This window comes from Sciurus carolinensis, chromosome 4 (genome assembly GCF_902686445.1).
Source record: "Sciurus carolinensis chromosome 4, mSciCar1.2, whole genome shotgun sequence".
Lineage (NCBI taxonomy): Eukaryota > Metazoa > Chordata > Mammalia > Rodentia > Sciuridae > Sciurus > Sciurus carolinensis.
In genome coordinates this window covers 117,385,688-117,400,161 of record NC_062216.1, presented here as the reverse complement: position 1 = coordinate 117,400,161, position 14,474 = coordinate 117,385,688, and the positions used below count along the sequence as shown (strand labels likewise).

Here is a 14,474-nt window from a genome sequence, read left to right as displayed (position 1 = left end):
CTTGCTGCTTAAATAGAGACCTTTTGAGTAAAGTGTCATTATCTAATGTGGACAAACACGCTGGGTCTGATTGAAACAAAGAAACATACAAAAAGAAAAACTGAATTTTAAAATACAAGAAAGAGCCTTTCCATCCTGATGCCCTTCTGTCCATTTTCCCAAAACCCTTTTTCTGTGGATCAGGAATTATTCAGTCCTAGAGGCAAATTGGGGCAGAGTAGAATCTGTCCCTACTGTGAACTTTTTATCTCTTAGCTTCAGGCTTGATCCATAATAGGGTAGACTCTGTATACTTTCTCTCTGTGATATTAATAATAAACATAGCATTGCTGTTATATTAAGTGTTTTCCCTGAACTAGGCTCTGTTCTAAATGTTACATGCATTATTTCTTTTAATTCTCTTCACAACCAAATGTATCTGGGTTATCGGCCCCACTTTTTACAGATAAAAAAACTGAGGCTGAGAGATAATTTAATTGCCTAACATCACATTACTAGAAGGTGACAGAGCTGAGATTCTGCCTGACCCCTCCCAGCCTATTATGCTCTTTCTACTCTGCCATTGATTTACCAGTGCTAGGAATTGGGGATAATATAGCTCCTTGAGGTCCTGTGTCTTCTTGGAATAGAAATTGTAAAATGAGAGTTAGCAGTATATAGGGTATTAAGGATAGTGAGAAGTGAGAACTGAATCTAGTCAAAGTAAAGATTCCTGAAGTTGTGGCTACCTGTAGAGACTGGTGAAAATCAGTAGCATCAGCCTAGAGTAGCAGACTCCTTGTTGCTTCATCTGCAGTTTTCAAAGCCTCTAAATTGAATGATCTATAGCCTGGTGATGTTCATTTTGATGAATTTTCTCTCAGAGATCCTTGCCTTTCTGAGCAGTATGGAAAAGGGTCCTCTGCTACACCCTCCCCGGGACAATATTCACAAGAGGCAGGTCAGGAGAGGAAAAGACAGTGATGGGGAGTTAGGTGGTAGCTAGCCAGAGGTGATCTGCCTAGATATCCCTGCTAGTCACTTCACTGCATTTGTCAGAGAACAAAGTTCTCTATCCTCCATTTCCTTCTTTTCCCTGTCTGTCCTCTCCCCTCATAGTACCTCATTTACCTTTTCCTTTCTCTGCCCATCCTTCTTTGTATTCTGTTCTCCTTTTCTCTTCTGTGTTACTTTGTTCTTTTTCTTATTCTCTATTTCTGTAATTTCTCTCTCTCCTTGCTGCCTTTTGGTTGCTGTAATTAAGATGAGAAAAACTGCTTAGGCTTTGAGTTTAGCTTCACCCTTGGGATTTTATTTCCAAGGCCTCTTTTCAGAGCTGTTTGTGACTTGGGTCTTCAGATCACAGCACTAGTGACTAAAGGGATAACGTCAGGTGCTAGATCTGTGAACCTCTTCCTCTACATTCAGCTCTGCGAAACACCTGTTTCTTTTCCCTCTCTAACTTCCTTCTATCCCTTGCTTCTATCCCTTCTATCCCTCTAAAGCAATGTTGTTTATTTTCCCAGGGCTGTTTTCTTGATCCTTACTGACTGGACAGTACCTGATTACTACAGGGAAGCAACCCTAATTCTTATAAATAGCTGTTCTTGATATCCTGGGGGGAGTGGGGAGAAGAGGCCTTTACCATCCAGAAAACCTGATCTCCCAAACTGCATGGTCAGATGTACCCAGTGAAACCTGTCCAGGACTGGAAATTTTATTTCTTTTTTTTTTTTTTTTTTTTCCATTTTTTTGATGGCAACTGTAAACTTTCCCGGTTTCTCTTCCTTGCTGGTGTGCAGTGAGCTTGCAGTACGAGGAGAACTTAACTAGCTTAATTCTGCTCATCGATCTAGATCAGAGTTCCATTGCAGGATGGAAGGAGGAGCAAGTCAATAGAAGAGAGAGAGGAGGAATATCAAAGGGTCCGAGAGAGAATATTTGCCCGAGAGGTAAGTGTAGCTTCTGAGAGTTGTCAGCCCATAGCTTTTAGCTCTTAATCTTTGGAACTGTGAATGGAATAACCCTCCATAAATGTTGTTGGATTTTTTGGGTTTGTTTCTCTTTTTTTTAAAACCAACATCAGCCAGTCCCAGATTTGACCTCTAAAATTAAATATGGCTTATTGGGAAGCTACAGGTTTTACTTGTATTATTTTTAATATGTTCTGTGTGGTGTACAAAGAGAACTGAAACTTGGAGTGGCTGAATTTGGTAAATACGAATAGATTGAAAATAGAAATGGTTTTGGCAGGACTGATGGAAGAGCCCTGAATCTTGCCTGTCAAACCCTCCTCCCATTTACCCTCTTAGATTCCCACTATTCATTTTAGGCATCTTTGCTTCTAAGTAGAAGACTTGGTGTCCATACAGGCTCTACATTCATCTTGTTTGACTAGCCTTGTTTCTAGGATATGTTGGTGATTGTTAGAGCTCTGTTCTGGCATCCATCCTCTCTAAACTCCACATTCTACATGCACAGAGGGTACCCCTGTTCCCTTCAGTTGCTACCTGAATGGGAAGTCTCCTTCTTCCTATATTTTCTTACCTTGCTTCCTAGAACAGGACTGACTTTATGGTTCAAAAGGCAGCATTAATCAATTTAGACAACTTTTTATTCTTAAAGAATTGTGGGCCATATCTAATAGACTTGGTATCCCCATATCTGTTGCCATTGCCTACCAGTTGAAAAGAAATATAGCAGAAACACAGGAAAGGGCACGAGTAGTCAAGATATGACCAAATCTCCAGAAATGTAAAGTTCTAATAGCAGCAGCATCTCACAGTCAGATTAGCAACAAAAGCTAATCTGTATACTTATATGAACACTCTTCTCCCATTCCCCCACTCTCTCCTCTCTCAGCCAGGCCAAAAATTTTTTTCTATGTATATGTATCTTTTCATCATCACCTCATTCATAAAAATATTGTCTATAACTAAAATCTGAATTCCTCTATGTACTGGTTCCATTATCTCAGGAGAGCCAAGTGCTTCTAAGGATCCTCCGTGGGGACTGATACATCACAAGTGTTCTGGCCTAAAGTCCAAGGAAAAGGAATCTTCTTACCTACTGTTTTATAACCTATTCTGAGTCAGTAAAGTCCATCCTCCAAATTATCCCACCGTATCCCAAAGAAGGTTCTCTGCTTTTACCTGCAAATAAATTGGGTGGAATGAGAGGAGAGATGTCATTTGTACACAGTTGTGACCAGTGATGACTCTAAATTGTGGATAGAGCAGGTTGGTGGATAATAATAGCAAACAATTTTATAGCACTTACTATCTTTCAGGCATTGTTCTTATACTCTGGGTAGATGAACTCATGTAATCTCACACCAGGCCTATGAAGTAGGTTACATTATTCCCCATTTTATGAATGAGATGAGGCACTTACAAGTTAAATAACCACCTAAAGTCATGTCAGAGTTAGCAAAAGAGCAGGTGTTTGGATTCAGCAGTCTGAGTCCAGAGTCCATGTTCTTAACTCCTAATGTAAAACTCGGCTTTTCAGATTAAGAAACCCCAGTGACAGCATAGCTTAGCTGGCTGACTGACACACTCCTGTACTTCACTGACACATGGAAAATGACAGTCCTTAGCAAAGCCACAGAGGTTCTGGAAGCACAAGCAGCTTATAGTAGGGATGGGGGTTAGTTATCAGCATCAATGGAATGTATCTACCTAGAGCCATAACAAAGGCAAAGTTAGTTCTTCTCTCCTTTTTTTCTCCTGATTTCTAGCCTCTCAAGCCTCTACTAATATATGTATTCTTTGTTAAATCCTTGGGATATATCACTTTGGTTTCAGCCCTTCGTAGCTCTTGTGGTAGAGGCCTTAGGAATCTCAGAAGGTCTAGATGAGGAAAAATGGCTAAAGCCCACCATCCTCCAAATATTCCATATGGAGAGAACCCTGGCCAGAGAGAATGATTAAGGGTAGAATTGTAGGTTTGGTAAGGGGCAGGTTGAGGGTATAGAGACAGGAGGTAGGCCAAAAAGAAAGGAAAGTGGCAGGAAGGGTGTTTGGATGGAAATGCTATTGCTGCAGCTTTCTCTGGAGCCTTAGCTGTGTATTGGGACAGCTGTTCAATGTAGGCTCTGCTCTGCATAGAGCCCACTCTGCTAAGCAACTGGATATTCTTAGTACCTTTTTATAAGGCTTGGGAATCCAGTGTGATGTTCACTTCACTCAGCTCAGTGACTTTGTCAGAAAATAATCCCCAATGGGAACATTTCAGACTTAATTTTCACATTTTTTTAAAGTACCTACTTCCCTAATAGCCCACCCTTCTTGGATCTCAGGTCACATTGTCTTTCATTAGGCAAGTGTAGAGGACTAAAAGGGAATAGCCATTGAGGTTAATTCCAAAAATGAAATTTATTTCTCATGCCTCCCTTTTCCCTTCCTTTGAACACACCCTTTAGGATCAAGCCCATCAATTATTATGCTTAGCTTACTCCTAGAGCAATAAATTTAGAACTAAAAGGAAATGATAGGTTAATAACTTTACATTTTCTCCTTTTCAACCTCCTCCCTTTATCAGTCTTCTTTTTAAACATTCTGTGGGAAAGCTAAAAGTACCAACTGTTCTTTACCATTAAAGGTGAGAAGTCAGATTGGGTATTGTGAATGGGTCATTCTGTCCCTGCTCCCTCTCTCCCTGTTGGTGGGGTGAGCTTTGGTTTGAGGACCTTGGGTATTCATAGCATCATGGACATCCTTTTCGGTTATGCCATGCTGTTTTCTTATAAGTTATTTTCCGTTTTCTCCCCTTCACCTAGACTGGCCAGAACGGATATCTAAATGACATCAGGTTAGTACCACTTAGCATGTTCCCTGCTTTTCATTGAGCTTTGTCAGTGAGGTTAATATAATCCTATAATGATGCTTTTATTTTTGTTGTTTTTTTGTTTGTTTGTTTGTTTATGTTAACCAACAGACTCTCCAAAGAAGCCTTTTCTTCTAACTCTCACAAGAGAAGGCAGATTTTTAGGTACCTCTGTGTGATCTATATCTCTTCTTACTTTTAGTTTTATTTTGTTTTGCTACAGTCTTTTCAGCTGAGTGGGTTTGCTCCATGCATGGCCGCTTGTGGAATAAACTTGTGGTTTTTGCAACACTGGATATTTTTACCCTTTTAAAAAAAATTGGCTCCTGCTCAGTGACTTGATTTTTATTGTGCTGATTTCATTTTGAGTCCTGAATAGGGAAGGAAACCAAATAGGTGTGTCTGGGATAGGCACTGCTCCCTCCCAAACATTTGCTGGAATTGGGCATTTTCAAGCATATATTTATAGTAAGGTAAAAGAATGGGTGTCTTCTGGCTACCTTTTCTGAGTCTGTGGAAAGATATGGAAAACTTATCCCTGATCGAGCACAAGGGATATTTTGTATCTTTAGGAAAAAATAATATATACATGTATATAAATATACAGGGAATTCTCTGTCTACAGTTTTACCTTTGAGATAATGCAGTGTGTAAAATGATCCTCGAAAGGACCTAAAGGACATGTGTGTCTTAGAATGAACTAGATAATGTCCTTTATATGATTGTCCATTACTTACCCATAATGCTGACAAAAGCTGCCTAATATTCTCCATTTTCCCACAAAGCAATCATAAGAATCTTCAATTTCTCAGACCCATCTCAAAGGGTAGAGGTAAGAGAATCCCTACTTTAGGGCCCTCTGCTGGTACCAACTCATTTTAAGTATATTCTTCCCCAGTTTAACAACAGAAAAATTATGTAGCAGAGAGACCCTGAGTTCTTAACACTATGATTTAGGACTGACCCTTTCCAAGGGGATTCAGTTTTCAAATCCTAAGTTTGATAGGAACTGTCTAACTCAGTTTACTGAGATCTCATTCCTAGTACTTTAGTTGTCCTTTCCCTGTAGTCTTTTCTAAAACTAATCAAACTGTATAGATATTGGAATGGTGAGATTTTTTACTTCTTGGGAGGGAGGATTTCTATTTTTCTGAGCCCTTTTTTTCCTTGATTATCCTACCCTGAGGTCCCCAGGCAGAGAGGGCTTTGCATTGTTGGTGTTAGCAAAGATAGATTCCTCACATTATTAGGAAGAAAAAAAAACAAACAAACAAAAACAAAATGGCATGATGGCTCATGCCTATTATCCAAGCAATTCAGGAGGCTGAGACAAGGATCACAAGTTAAAGGCTAACTACTGCAACTTAGCAAAGCCGTAAGCAATTCAGTGAGATCCCGTGTGAAAATAAATGAAAAGGGCTGGAGATGTAGGTCAGTGGTAAAATGTTCCTGGGTTCAATCTCCAGTCCAGTTCAAAAAATAAATAAATGAATTAAAAAATCCTACTCCCTAGTCTACACTTGAGGGTGGTAGATTGATCATCCCAGAATACTTATAATAAATGGGAGTTTTAAACTAATTCCTGTGTGTGAATTAATGCACAGTGCTTTATGGTTGCCAGAATATACTTTATCTGATTCATTTCTCTCAACATCCTGATTTGGTCAGCTGGTTTATAGCTAAGAAAATAAAAACAAAGAGATTAAGGAACTAATCCAAGTTTACATGACTGTTAGTGTTAAAACTGAGGCAGATTCTTTGTCCATTGTTTATTTTACTACTCCATACCAGCTCTTAACAAATAATACTCTTTCTTCTCCAAGTAGTATCATTTTTGGAGCTCTAATTCAGATTTACTGCCAAGAGTGATGCCCTTCTTCTTTGGAGTATCAGGCTACATCACATTGTGCAGCTAATAGCTTAAAGACTCTGATGAGCAGATGCAGACCTTACCTCCAGATCTCCTTTTAAGCTTCTGCTTTTCAAACTAAGCTTTAACAATTGAACTAGGTCATCTAAAATGCAGCATTATGGACTCTTAAGGGGGTAACTACTATTTGAAGACTAGTCCAGAACTCTAATGAGAATCTGATCTTCTCTTAACTGTTTAATACCTTTCTGTCCCAATGTATGTTATTGAAATAAATATTGGTACACCAAATTCCATCATCCACACTTGGAATAATTAGGGCAACTTCTCAATTCTTTGCAAGATCCTACTCCATTAATAATAAACCACAGTGAGACTTACTGCTATTTATTGCCACCTCTTCTACAGGCCTCCTTGCCCATTCGCCAGACCTAACAAACTGGACTTTTCACAGGCATTAAATCTACTTGTAAAAACTAAATCATCTCTGATTTTATAGGACTATGAGTGTAAATAATCTTTCTCCTTTACCTCCACCTCGCTAACGTACATATAACCCAATCTAGTGCTCAGAATTGAATCTGGATGGCTCTCCCTGTTATATTTTTAGTGACATGAAAGATATAATTAGAGATCAGGTTTATTTATAGAGAGAGAAACTGATCTCTTTCTGAGTACTAAACTCAGATGATTTTCAGGTTAGCCAGAAAATCATCAAGTGCTGAATGCAGTGGTATGCACCTGTAATCTCAGCTACTTGGGAGGCCGAGACAGGAGGGTTTACAAAAGTTCAAGACCAGCCTCAGCAACTTAGTGAAACTGTCTCAAAATTAAAAAAAAAAAAAAAAAAATTTTTTTTTAGATGTAGCTCAGTGGTAAAGTACCCCTGGGTTCAATTCCAAGTATCAAAAAAGAAAAGAAAAGAAAATCATCAATCTACATTTTGAGCGTTTGGCCTTCACTGCCTTAAGGAACCGAATGAGTATGGAAGTTCTGCCATTTTGGCCATAGCTTCTCAATGTATTTTGTTTAAAGTTAGTTCACCACCTCTGATAGCAAGAGAAAATAAATGGCAGGATTCCTCTAATAGTAAAGTGTTTGATTTAAATAGAAAAGGCCATTAGTTTGTCTTGAAAAATTCAGACTTTAATGTCTAATGACATCCACTGCCACTGCTGTATCTCCTTACTCCTCAGACACATTTTATTGAGTCCTCTCAGTGTACAGACCTTTGTCCATTTAGACACAGCTAGCTATTGGCTCTCACTTTAGACCTGGGGGTCTGTTCCTGGAGAATCCCTGATTTGTTTCTCTCTTGTTTTCCCTTCTGCTTTTTGCATCACAAGAGAAAGAATTAAGATTTTTAGGGAAACAGTCACCTGTTTACAATCATTGTTCAGCTATATGGAGAGAACTGAGGTAATATATACATACATCTACTTGGGGTAGCAGAGAAGGAGCACATTTCTAAGTAGTTGTGCCAGCTTATTTTTAGCTCCCCATGGTTGACTTAGCTAATAAAAACTAAAAAAGTGACTCTAGCATTTATTTTGCCCATTTTCCCTACAGTGCCTTTGGAGTAGGTGTCCTTGTCTCCTGTAATATTTACCCCCAAATACCTTTGTTATTAAAATAACTCTGAGCCTAGTACCTTTGCAGCTAAGGTGATTAGGATGAATTTTTCTGTTTATTTTTGGTGGGAGAGTGGTAAAAAGGGGGGAACCCAAACTACTGTCATTTTTGCCTTATTGTTCCCCAGCATACATATCAAAATCTGTAATTGTTGCCTTGTAGTTACCTTAGATAAGTAGATATTAGGGTGGGGGTGAGAGTGAAAAGAAAATTCCTTTGCTTATTAATTAAGAAACAGTTGCTTATTAATTAAGAAACAGTAAGAACCAATAATTTGTGTGCCTTGCCCAAGGCAATAGGAATGTGAATGTAGAAGCAACTAGGCAAAGTTGACTCCCTGCCCCTTGCCACCCTGAATCCCAAGGGTATATTGTTTGATTTTGCTGAGGACTTCAGCCTTTAGAAACTCTAGAACCAAGCCTGGTGTGGTGGCACCACCTATAATCCCAACCACTCAGGTGGCTGAGATAGGAGAATCATAAATTTGAGACTACCTTCAGCAACTTAGAGAGACCCCTGTCTCAAAATACAAAGGATTGGGGTAAATAAAAAGCTCAGTGGTAAAGCACCCTGGATTCATTCCCCAGTATCCAAAACAAAAAACAACAACAACAACAAAAACTTTAGAACAAAATGCCCCCAGATCTGAACATGGAACTTCCACAAAACAGGTTGGGTCAACTTCAGATTATCCATTAAACTCTTCTTCCAATCCCTGGAAAGGTGGCCATAAGCAGCACCTCTGCTGGCTTAGACACATGTTGTGTGGAAGATCTGTTATGGTATTTATCCATGTCATTGGCTACTCTGACTTTTTAGCAATACTTCTGGGAGTTCTTTTGTTTTAAGAACTTCTAGAAGGAACTGCTGCCTCTCTCTTCCCCACTATTTCCTGCATGTATGGGATCCCCATGGGGATGGGGAAGAGACCACAGCCAATCTCAGCATCATGTATGTGGTTTCCCATCCACCTCTGGTCCAATGTTTTAAATTAGCTACCAGTGCAATGTCTTTTAGATTTGCCTCTGTGCTCTTTGTTACTGTACTGGATCTCGTTCTGTCTGCTCCCATCAAGTCTTAGTTGACCAACCAACTAACAAAAAGCCAGTCCCTTTAATCCTTACCCCTTCTTTGTTATTGAGAGAATAGAAATGAACTCTCTCCTAGCCCTTCTGCTGAAGTGGTGGGTGGGGGGTGCTCTGACCACTGTGGTCTCTGCAGGGGGAATCGAGAAGGGCTGAGTCGTACTTCAAGCAGCCGCCAGAGCAGTACAGACAGCGAACTCAAATCCCTGGAGCCAAGGCCTTGGAGCAGCACTGACTCTGATGGCTCTGTACGGAGCATGCGACCTCCTGTCACCAAAGCCAGCAGCTTCAGTGGAATCTCTATCCTCACCCGAGGTGACAGCATTGGCAGCAGTAAAGGTGGGAGTGCAGGAAGGATCTCCAGGCCAGGTACTACAACTTCTTTTCCTTCCATGTCATGCCCTCCCTTCTTGTTTGACTTATGTAAAACATCACTAATAATTACTTTTAATGAAACATTTATCCCAGTATGGTTTTGTGGAAATCTAAAACAACCAGTGGAGGGGAATTTAATTTCTTAGATTCATTATCCTTTATTGTATCTGGTCCCATCTCTGATTTTCTTTCAAACTTTTCATCCTGACTTAAAAAAAAAAAAAAAAGATTGATATTATTTTGTATTATTTTCGATTAGGTCAGACATCCCTCTCAGCCCAGGTTCAGGTTACTTACTGTTATGAATATCATAGCTACTTTCATCCTGTGTCTCTTGAGATTATAAGAGGATTTATAGAGCACAAGAAGCCTTAGAGTATAGCTGCTTGTAATTAATTGGTAGTAGCCAGTAGACTAAAACTTAGAGTGATGCTGCTGTGGCTTCTTCTTTGGTGCTGAGTTACTGGGAAGGAGCAGACTCTCAAATGTTCCACATGAAAGCCTGTCATCATCCTTCAGCTCGTCTAATCTCCCTCCATTCCTGTGCCTCTCGAGGGCAAGAACTGTGTTCCCTTTGCTTTTTAGTGTTCTTACTTCATTACATGATACCTAGCACATGGCAGATATTCAATAAAAGTATGTCTTGTGATGAGCCAAATAAACCCTTTTCTCTTTATTTTTCCTAATAAACCCTTTTCTCATTTTTTTCTAAAAGTGTGTTATATGAATGTATAAATGTGTTGGAGAGCCTGAAAGTGAGAAAAGTAGTTGGGTAAAGGTTGTATGTGAGTTCAGCTGTGTGCTTGTTGAAGTGAAGTCACCATGTTAGCAACTTTATAAAAGAGATGATGCAAGTTGAAAAGAAAGCAAAAAAAAAAAAAAAAAGGTCCCTTATAGGACCATGAATCTGTACCTTCACAGAAAGTAAGAATTTGTGTTTTCAGCTATCTAATCAGATTTTAGGAGCTTCATGGGAGATGCCTCAATAGTTTCACATTTTGTTCAATTTGAAAAGCAAACATTTGATAGGGTCAGGGTGGTTCCTGTCCCTTGGGAGTGGAAACCTGCTGAGTGGCAGACTATGCTCTCAGCTTAAATGCATCTATGTCCATGCATGGATCTTCAAAAGACAGTGGAGGGTGGGCAGATGAGAGTGAAGAGAAAAGGCAAGGAAAAAGTAAGAGCCCTGCAGCTGGGCCCTTCAAGGGTAGTATATTCATGGCTTGTTTTTATAACTCTGGATTGGTCTCCTTTTTGCCTTAGGTATGGCACTAGGTGCCCCAGAAGTGTGCAACCAGGTCACCTCACCCCAGTCTGTCCGGGGCCTTCTTCCTTGTACTGCCCAGCAGCAGCAGCAACAACAGCAGCAACAACTTCCTGCTCTTCCACCCACGCCTCAGCAACAGCCACCCTTGAATAATCACATGATGTCACAGGTGAGTCACTAGTCATTGTCAGAGAACCACTTCTGCTCTGATACAAGTAAATACTGGAAGTATAGTCATGCCTCTTGTGCTGTGGGTAGCAGAAAGATCAATTTTTTAAAATATGCCACTCCCTTACCCATTTCTCATTTGTCAAGTTATGGGGAGAGAAGAGTAAGAGTAAAGGTTTGGCCAAAGTTCTCTTAGTAGAGTCAACCTAGGAGTTTTTTTGCTTTATACTTCTTCCTCTTCTTCCTGAGAATTGTCAGTGAATCTTTTACCCCATACCACATTTTTACTGTACCCCCTGTACCTCTATATTCTGTGTAATTAGCAAGGTGATTTTGCTTACCATATCCATACATGGCACTCAAAAAGGTCATAGCTCCCACCATAATCTGACTGAATATATTGACCCATAAACACGTATTTATTTGTTGGGGTTAAGGGGAAAAGAAATGGCACTCAATACCCTACAACACATGCCATAAGATCCACATATCCCAAAAGTTGTCTTTGTTTTATATGCTATAAAAAGGCTGTCTTTCTTTTTCTATTGCTGGGACTGGTAACTGTTGGTACTGGCTAGTTGTTTTTTGTTTTTTGTTTTTTTTTTTGGGGGGGGGGTGTTTTTGTTTGTTTTTGGGGTTTTTTGTTTTGTTTTGTTCTTCTTCTAGTTATAGATGAACACAATACCTTTATTTTATTTTTATGTGATGTTGAGGATCGAACCCAAGGCCTCACTTGTGCTAGGTAGACATGTTACCACTGAACCACAACTCCAGCCCCCAACTAGGGTTTGAGAGAAGTTTTGCTTCTATGCAGACCATGAAAGTCATCAGCCTAAGAATCAGTTCTTATTTTAAAATGGAACCTCAGCATTCTCGGTTGCAAAGCCACCTGAATACTCTGAGTAGAGCTGTGCTGAGACCTTCATTTATTCTTTTCTTCCATGAACAGAGCTTTTAATGAGTAGAACCCAATGGTTTTATACTGTTTTTGCTATAGTTTAAGGTCTCTTCTAACAGATCTTCTGTTGAGGTAGTCCCTCATGGTCCTTTCCTAGGTACAAGAAACAAGTTCCTAACACTGATACCTTAGAAACTGGGAACTCAAGTGGAAAGACCCCAGAATGACCCAGTCAGTACTACTCCATCCCAGATACTGTGAAATGATGCTAAAAGAAAGAACACTGAAGCTGGGAGTGGTGGTGCATACCTATTATCCCAGCAACTCAGGAGGCTGAGGCAGGAAAATTACAAATTCGAGACCAGCCTGGGTAACTTAGTGTGAGATCCTGTCCTGTAATAACAAACAGAAAGGGTTGGAATGTAGCTTAGTGGTAAAGTGCTCCTGGGTTCAATCCACAATACTGAAAAAAGCGGGAAAGAAAGATGAAGATCTAGGAATGCTACTTTGTGTCTGAATGTAGATCAGACTCATGTAGATCATTCCAGTCCTTCATCTTAGTACCTGAAGCAGTTTCTCTACAGTGCTTTCTTATTTCTTATTCTACTGCTGTCTGCCCCATTAAGTCTTGTTTTTTATCAACTTCCCTTACTCCTTACTAAATAAAGCATTACGTGTATATATATATATGCTTTTCTCTACCTATGTCTTAATTCAGACCTGTTCATGGATAAACTCTGTGCTTTTCCTTCTAACTTTCTCCTACTGTGCTTGTGTATTCTAGCTTTTTCAATATCCCAATGTTTTTTAGTTCTTTTTTTTTTTTTTTCTAAAAGGTGATTACTGTAATGCAGTCTTGCTCCCTTTTCTAATGCTTAGTCTTCCATCTTCTTCCACCTTCTATCTGCCATCCATAACTAAAAGTAGACAACAAGAGTGAGAGAGGAATAAAGAGATAAGAGAATAACCATTTGGGACTAAAAATTTAGACTGAATGTCCAAGTGATGGGCCCTACACCCAAAACTTCTACTTGGATTCCTCCCCTGCTACTGGACTCCCAATATCAAGGGGTGAGTCATTGGTATTGACTCCTCTTCTGTAGGAAATGTGTCAGGTTAGATGATGTGGATTGGGGATGGAAAATCATTGTTGGGGTACAGAAATCTCTTTTCCCTTAGAAGTTTGCTCTCGAGGTTACTCATGATCACAAACTCTAAACTAATCTTACCCTAGGTAAGTATTTGTGTTACAGAAACCTTTATAGTAGCTGCTAAAGTTATACCACCACCACCACTACCACACCATCTTACATATCTTTTTCCATTTTTTCTCCTTTTCTCTTTATCTTCTTTCTCTTCCTTCTGCCTCTTTCTTTTCTTTTTCTCTCTTAGCACCAGAGGCTCTGTAAACTAAAGTCATTAAGTCCAAGCAAAATTACTGTTCAATTTCTCTAATGCTGTGTAACAGTGTAAGGATGAAGGAAGTGACCACACATAGACATATCACTGTGCTTATGCTAAAGCTTTTCCTGTATAAGAAAAACTTGGAGAAAGAGTATTTACCTCTAACTCTGTAGAAGGAGGCATACTTTACCCTTCTACAAGCCTGGAGACAGTGCTATCAAGTGTGCTTTTATCCTTCTTGGTAGGCCTTCTCTCTCTATGAAGGCCTTCATCTTGTATGTTAGTGAAGCATGTGAAACTAGGGAGTCAGCTGAGGATAAAGAGCCAGTGGCTCTTTTACCAAATTGACTTAAACTAGATTGGACCTCTTGTAATGGAGCCCTCTTAATCTCTCTCCTGGTATCCTCAGGCATCCAAGGGCCATTGATCTGTCCTAGAATATGCCAGTAGGTGGCAGCCACATCCTCATAGTTCCTCAGAGGTTCTCTGACTGCAGTTTGAGGCTGTCCAAGAAGAGAACCATAGCTGAGGGTAGCAGTAGAATAACACCCCACTGCCGTAAAATAGGCAGTGAGACCCCTACCTTTTACTACTGCCTTTCCCCTGTTAGAGGAGGCCTAAGAGAGGAGCATCATTTCTCTGTTCATTATTTAAAACCCACAAGCATGAGGAAAACAGACAGACTTTTTTTTTATCACTTTACCGTTCCTTCTCCAAGGTACCTCCTCCTAGAGCAAGAATAGGATTTATATAAAACATGTATAAGAACCATCCTCACATATGCTACTAATGCTGAGCAACTGGACCAACAGTCACATTTGGAATACCATTGGCTTATGGAAAATAAGTGTAACAGTAGGGCTAACAGTTTATTTTCCAGGCTAGGAGTTGATTTTCCAGGCCTCAGCCACTTCCCTCTAGGTCACAAGGGGGCTTCTCAGTAACTTTTTCCTAGCCAACATGACTTAA

At 39.8% G+C, this 14,474-nt stretch overlaps 1 protein-coding gene across 24 annotated transcripts in view; it reads left to right on the top strand.

Annotated features, from left to right (window-relative positions):
• The window catches only part of R3hdm2 (R3H domain containing 2), a 171,538-nt gene that overhangs the window by 140,274 nt on the left and 16,790 nt on the right, over positions 1-14,474 (top strand). For 13 of the 24 annotated variants that reach the window (XM_047551803.1, XM_047551799.1, XM_047551798.1 and 10 more), the window contains 5 exons: positions 1,836-1,931; positions 4,760-4,791; positions 4,918-4,971; positions 9,530-9,762; positions 11,032-11,204. In XM_047551803.1, coding sequence (XP_047407759.1) covers positions 1,836-1,931; positions 4,760-4,791; positions 4,918-4,971; positions 9,530-9,762; positions 11,032-11,204 — 588 coding nt within the window. The remainder of the gene's footprint in view (positions 1-1,835; positions 1,932-4,759; positions 4,792-4,917; positions 4,972-9,529; positions 9,763-11,031; positions 11,205-14,474) is intronic. The other 11 variants (XM_047551807.1, XM_047551809.1, XM_047551797.1 and 8 more) reach the window with 3 other exon arrangements.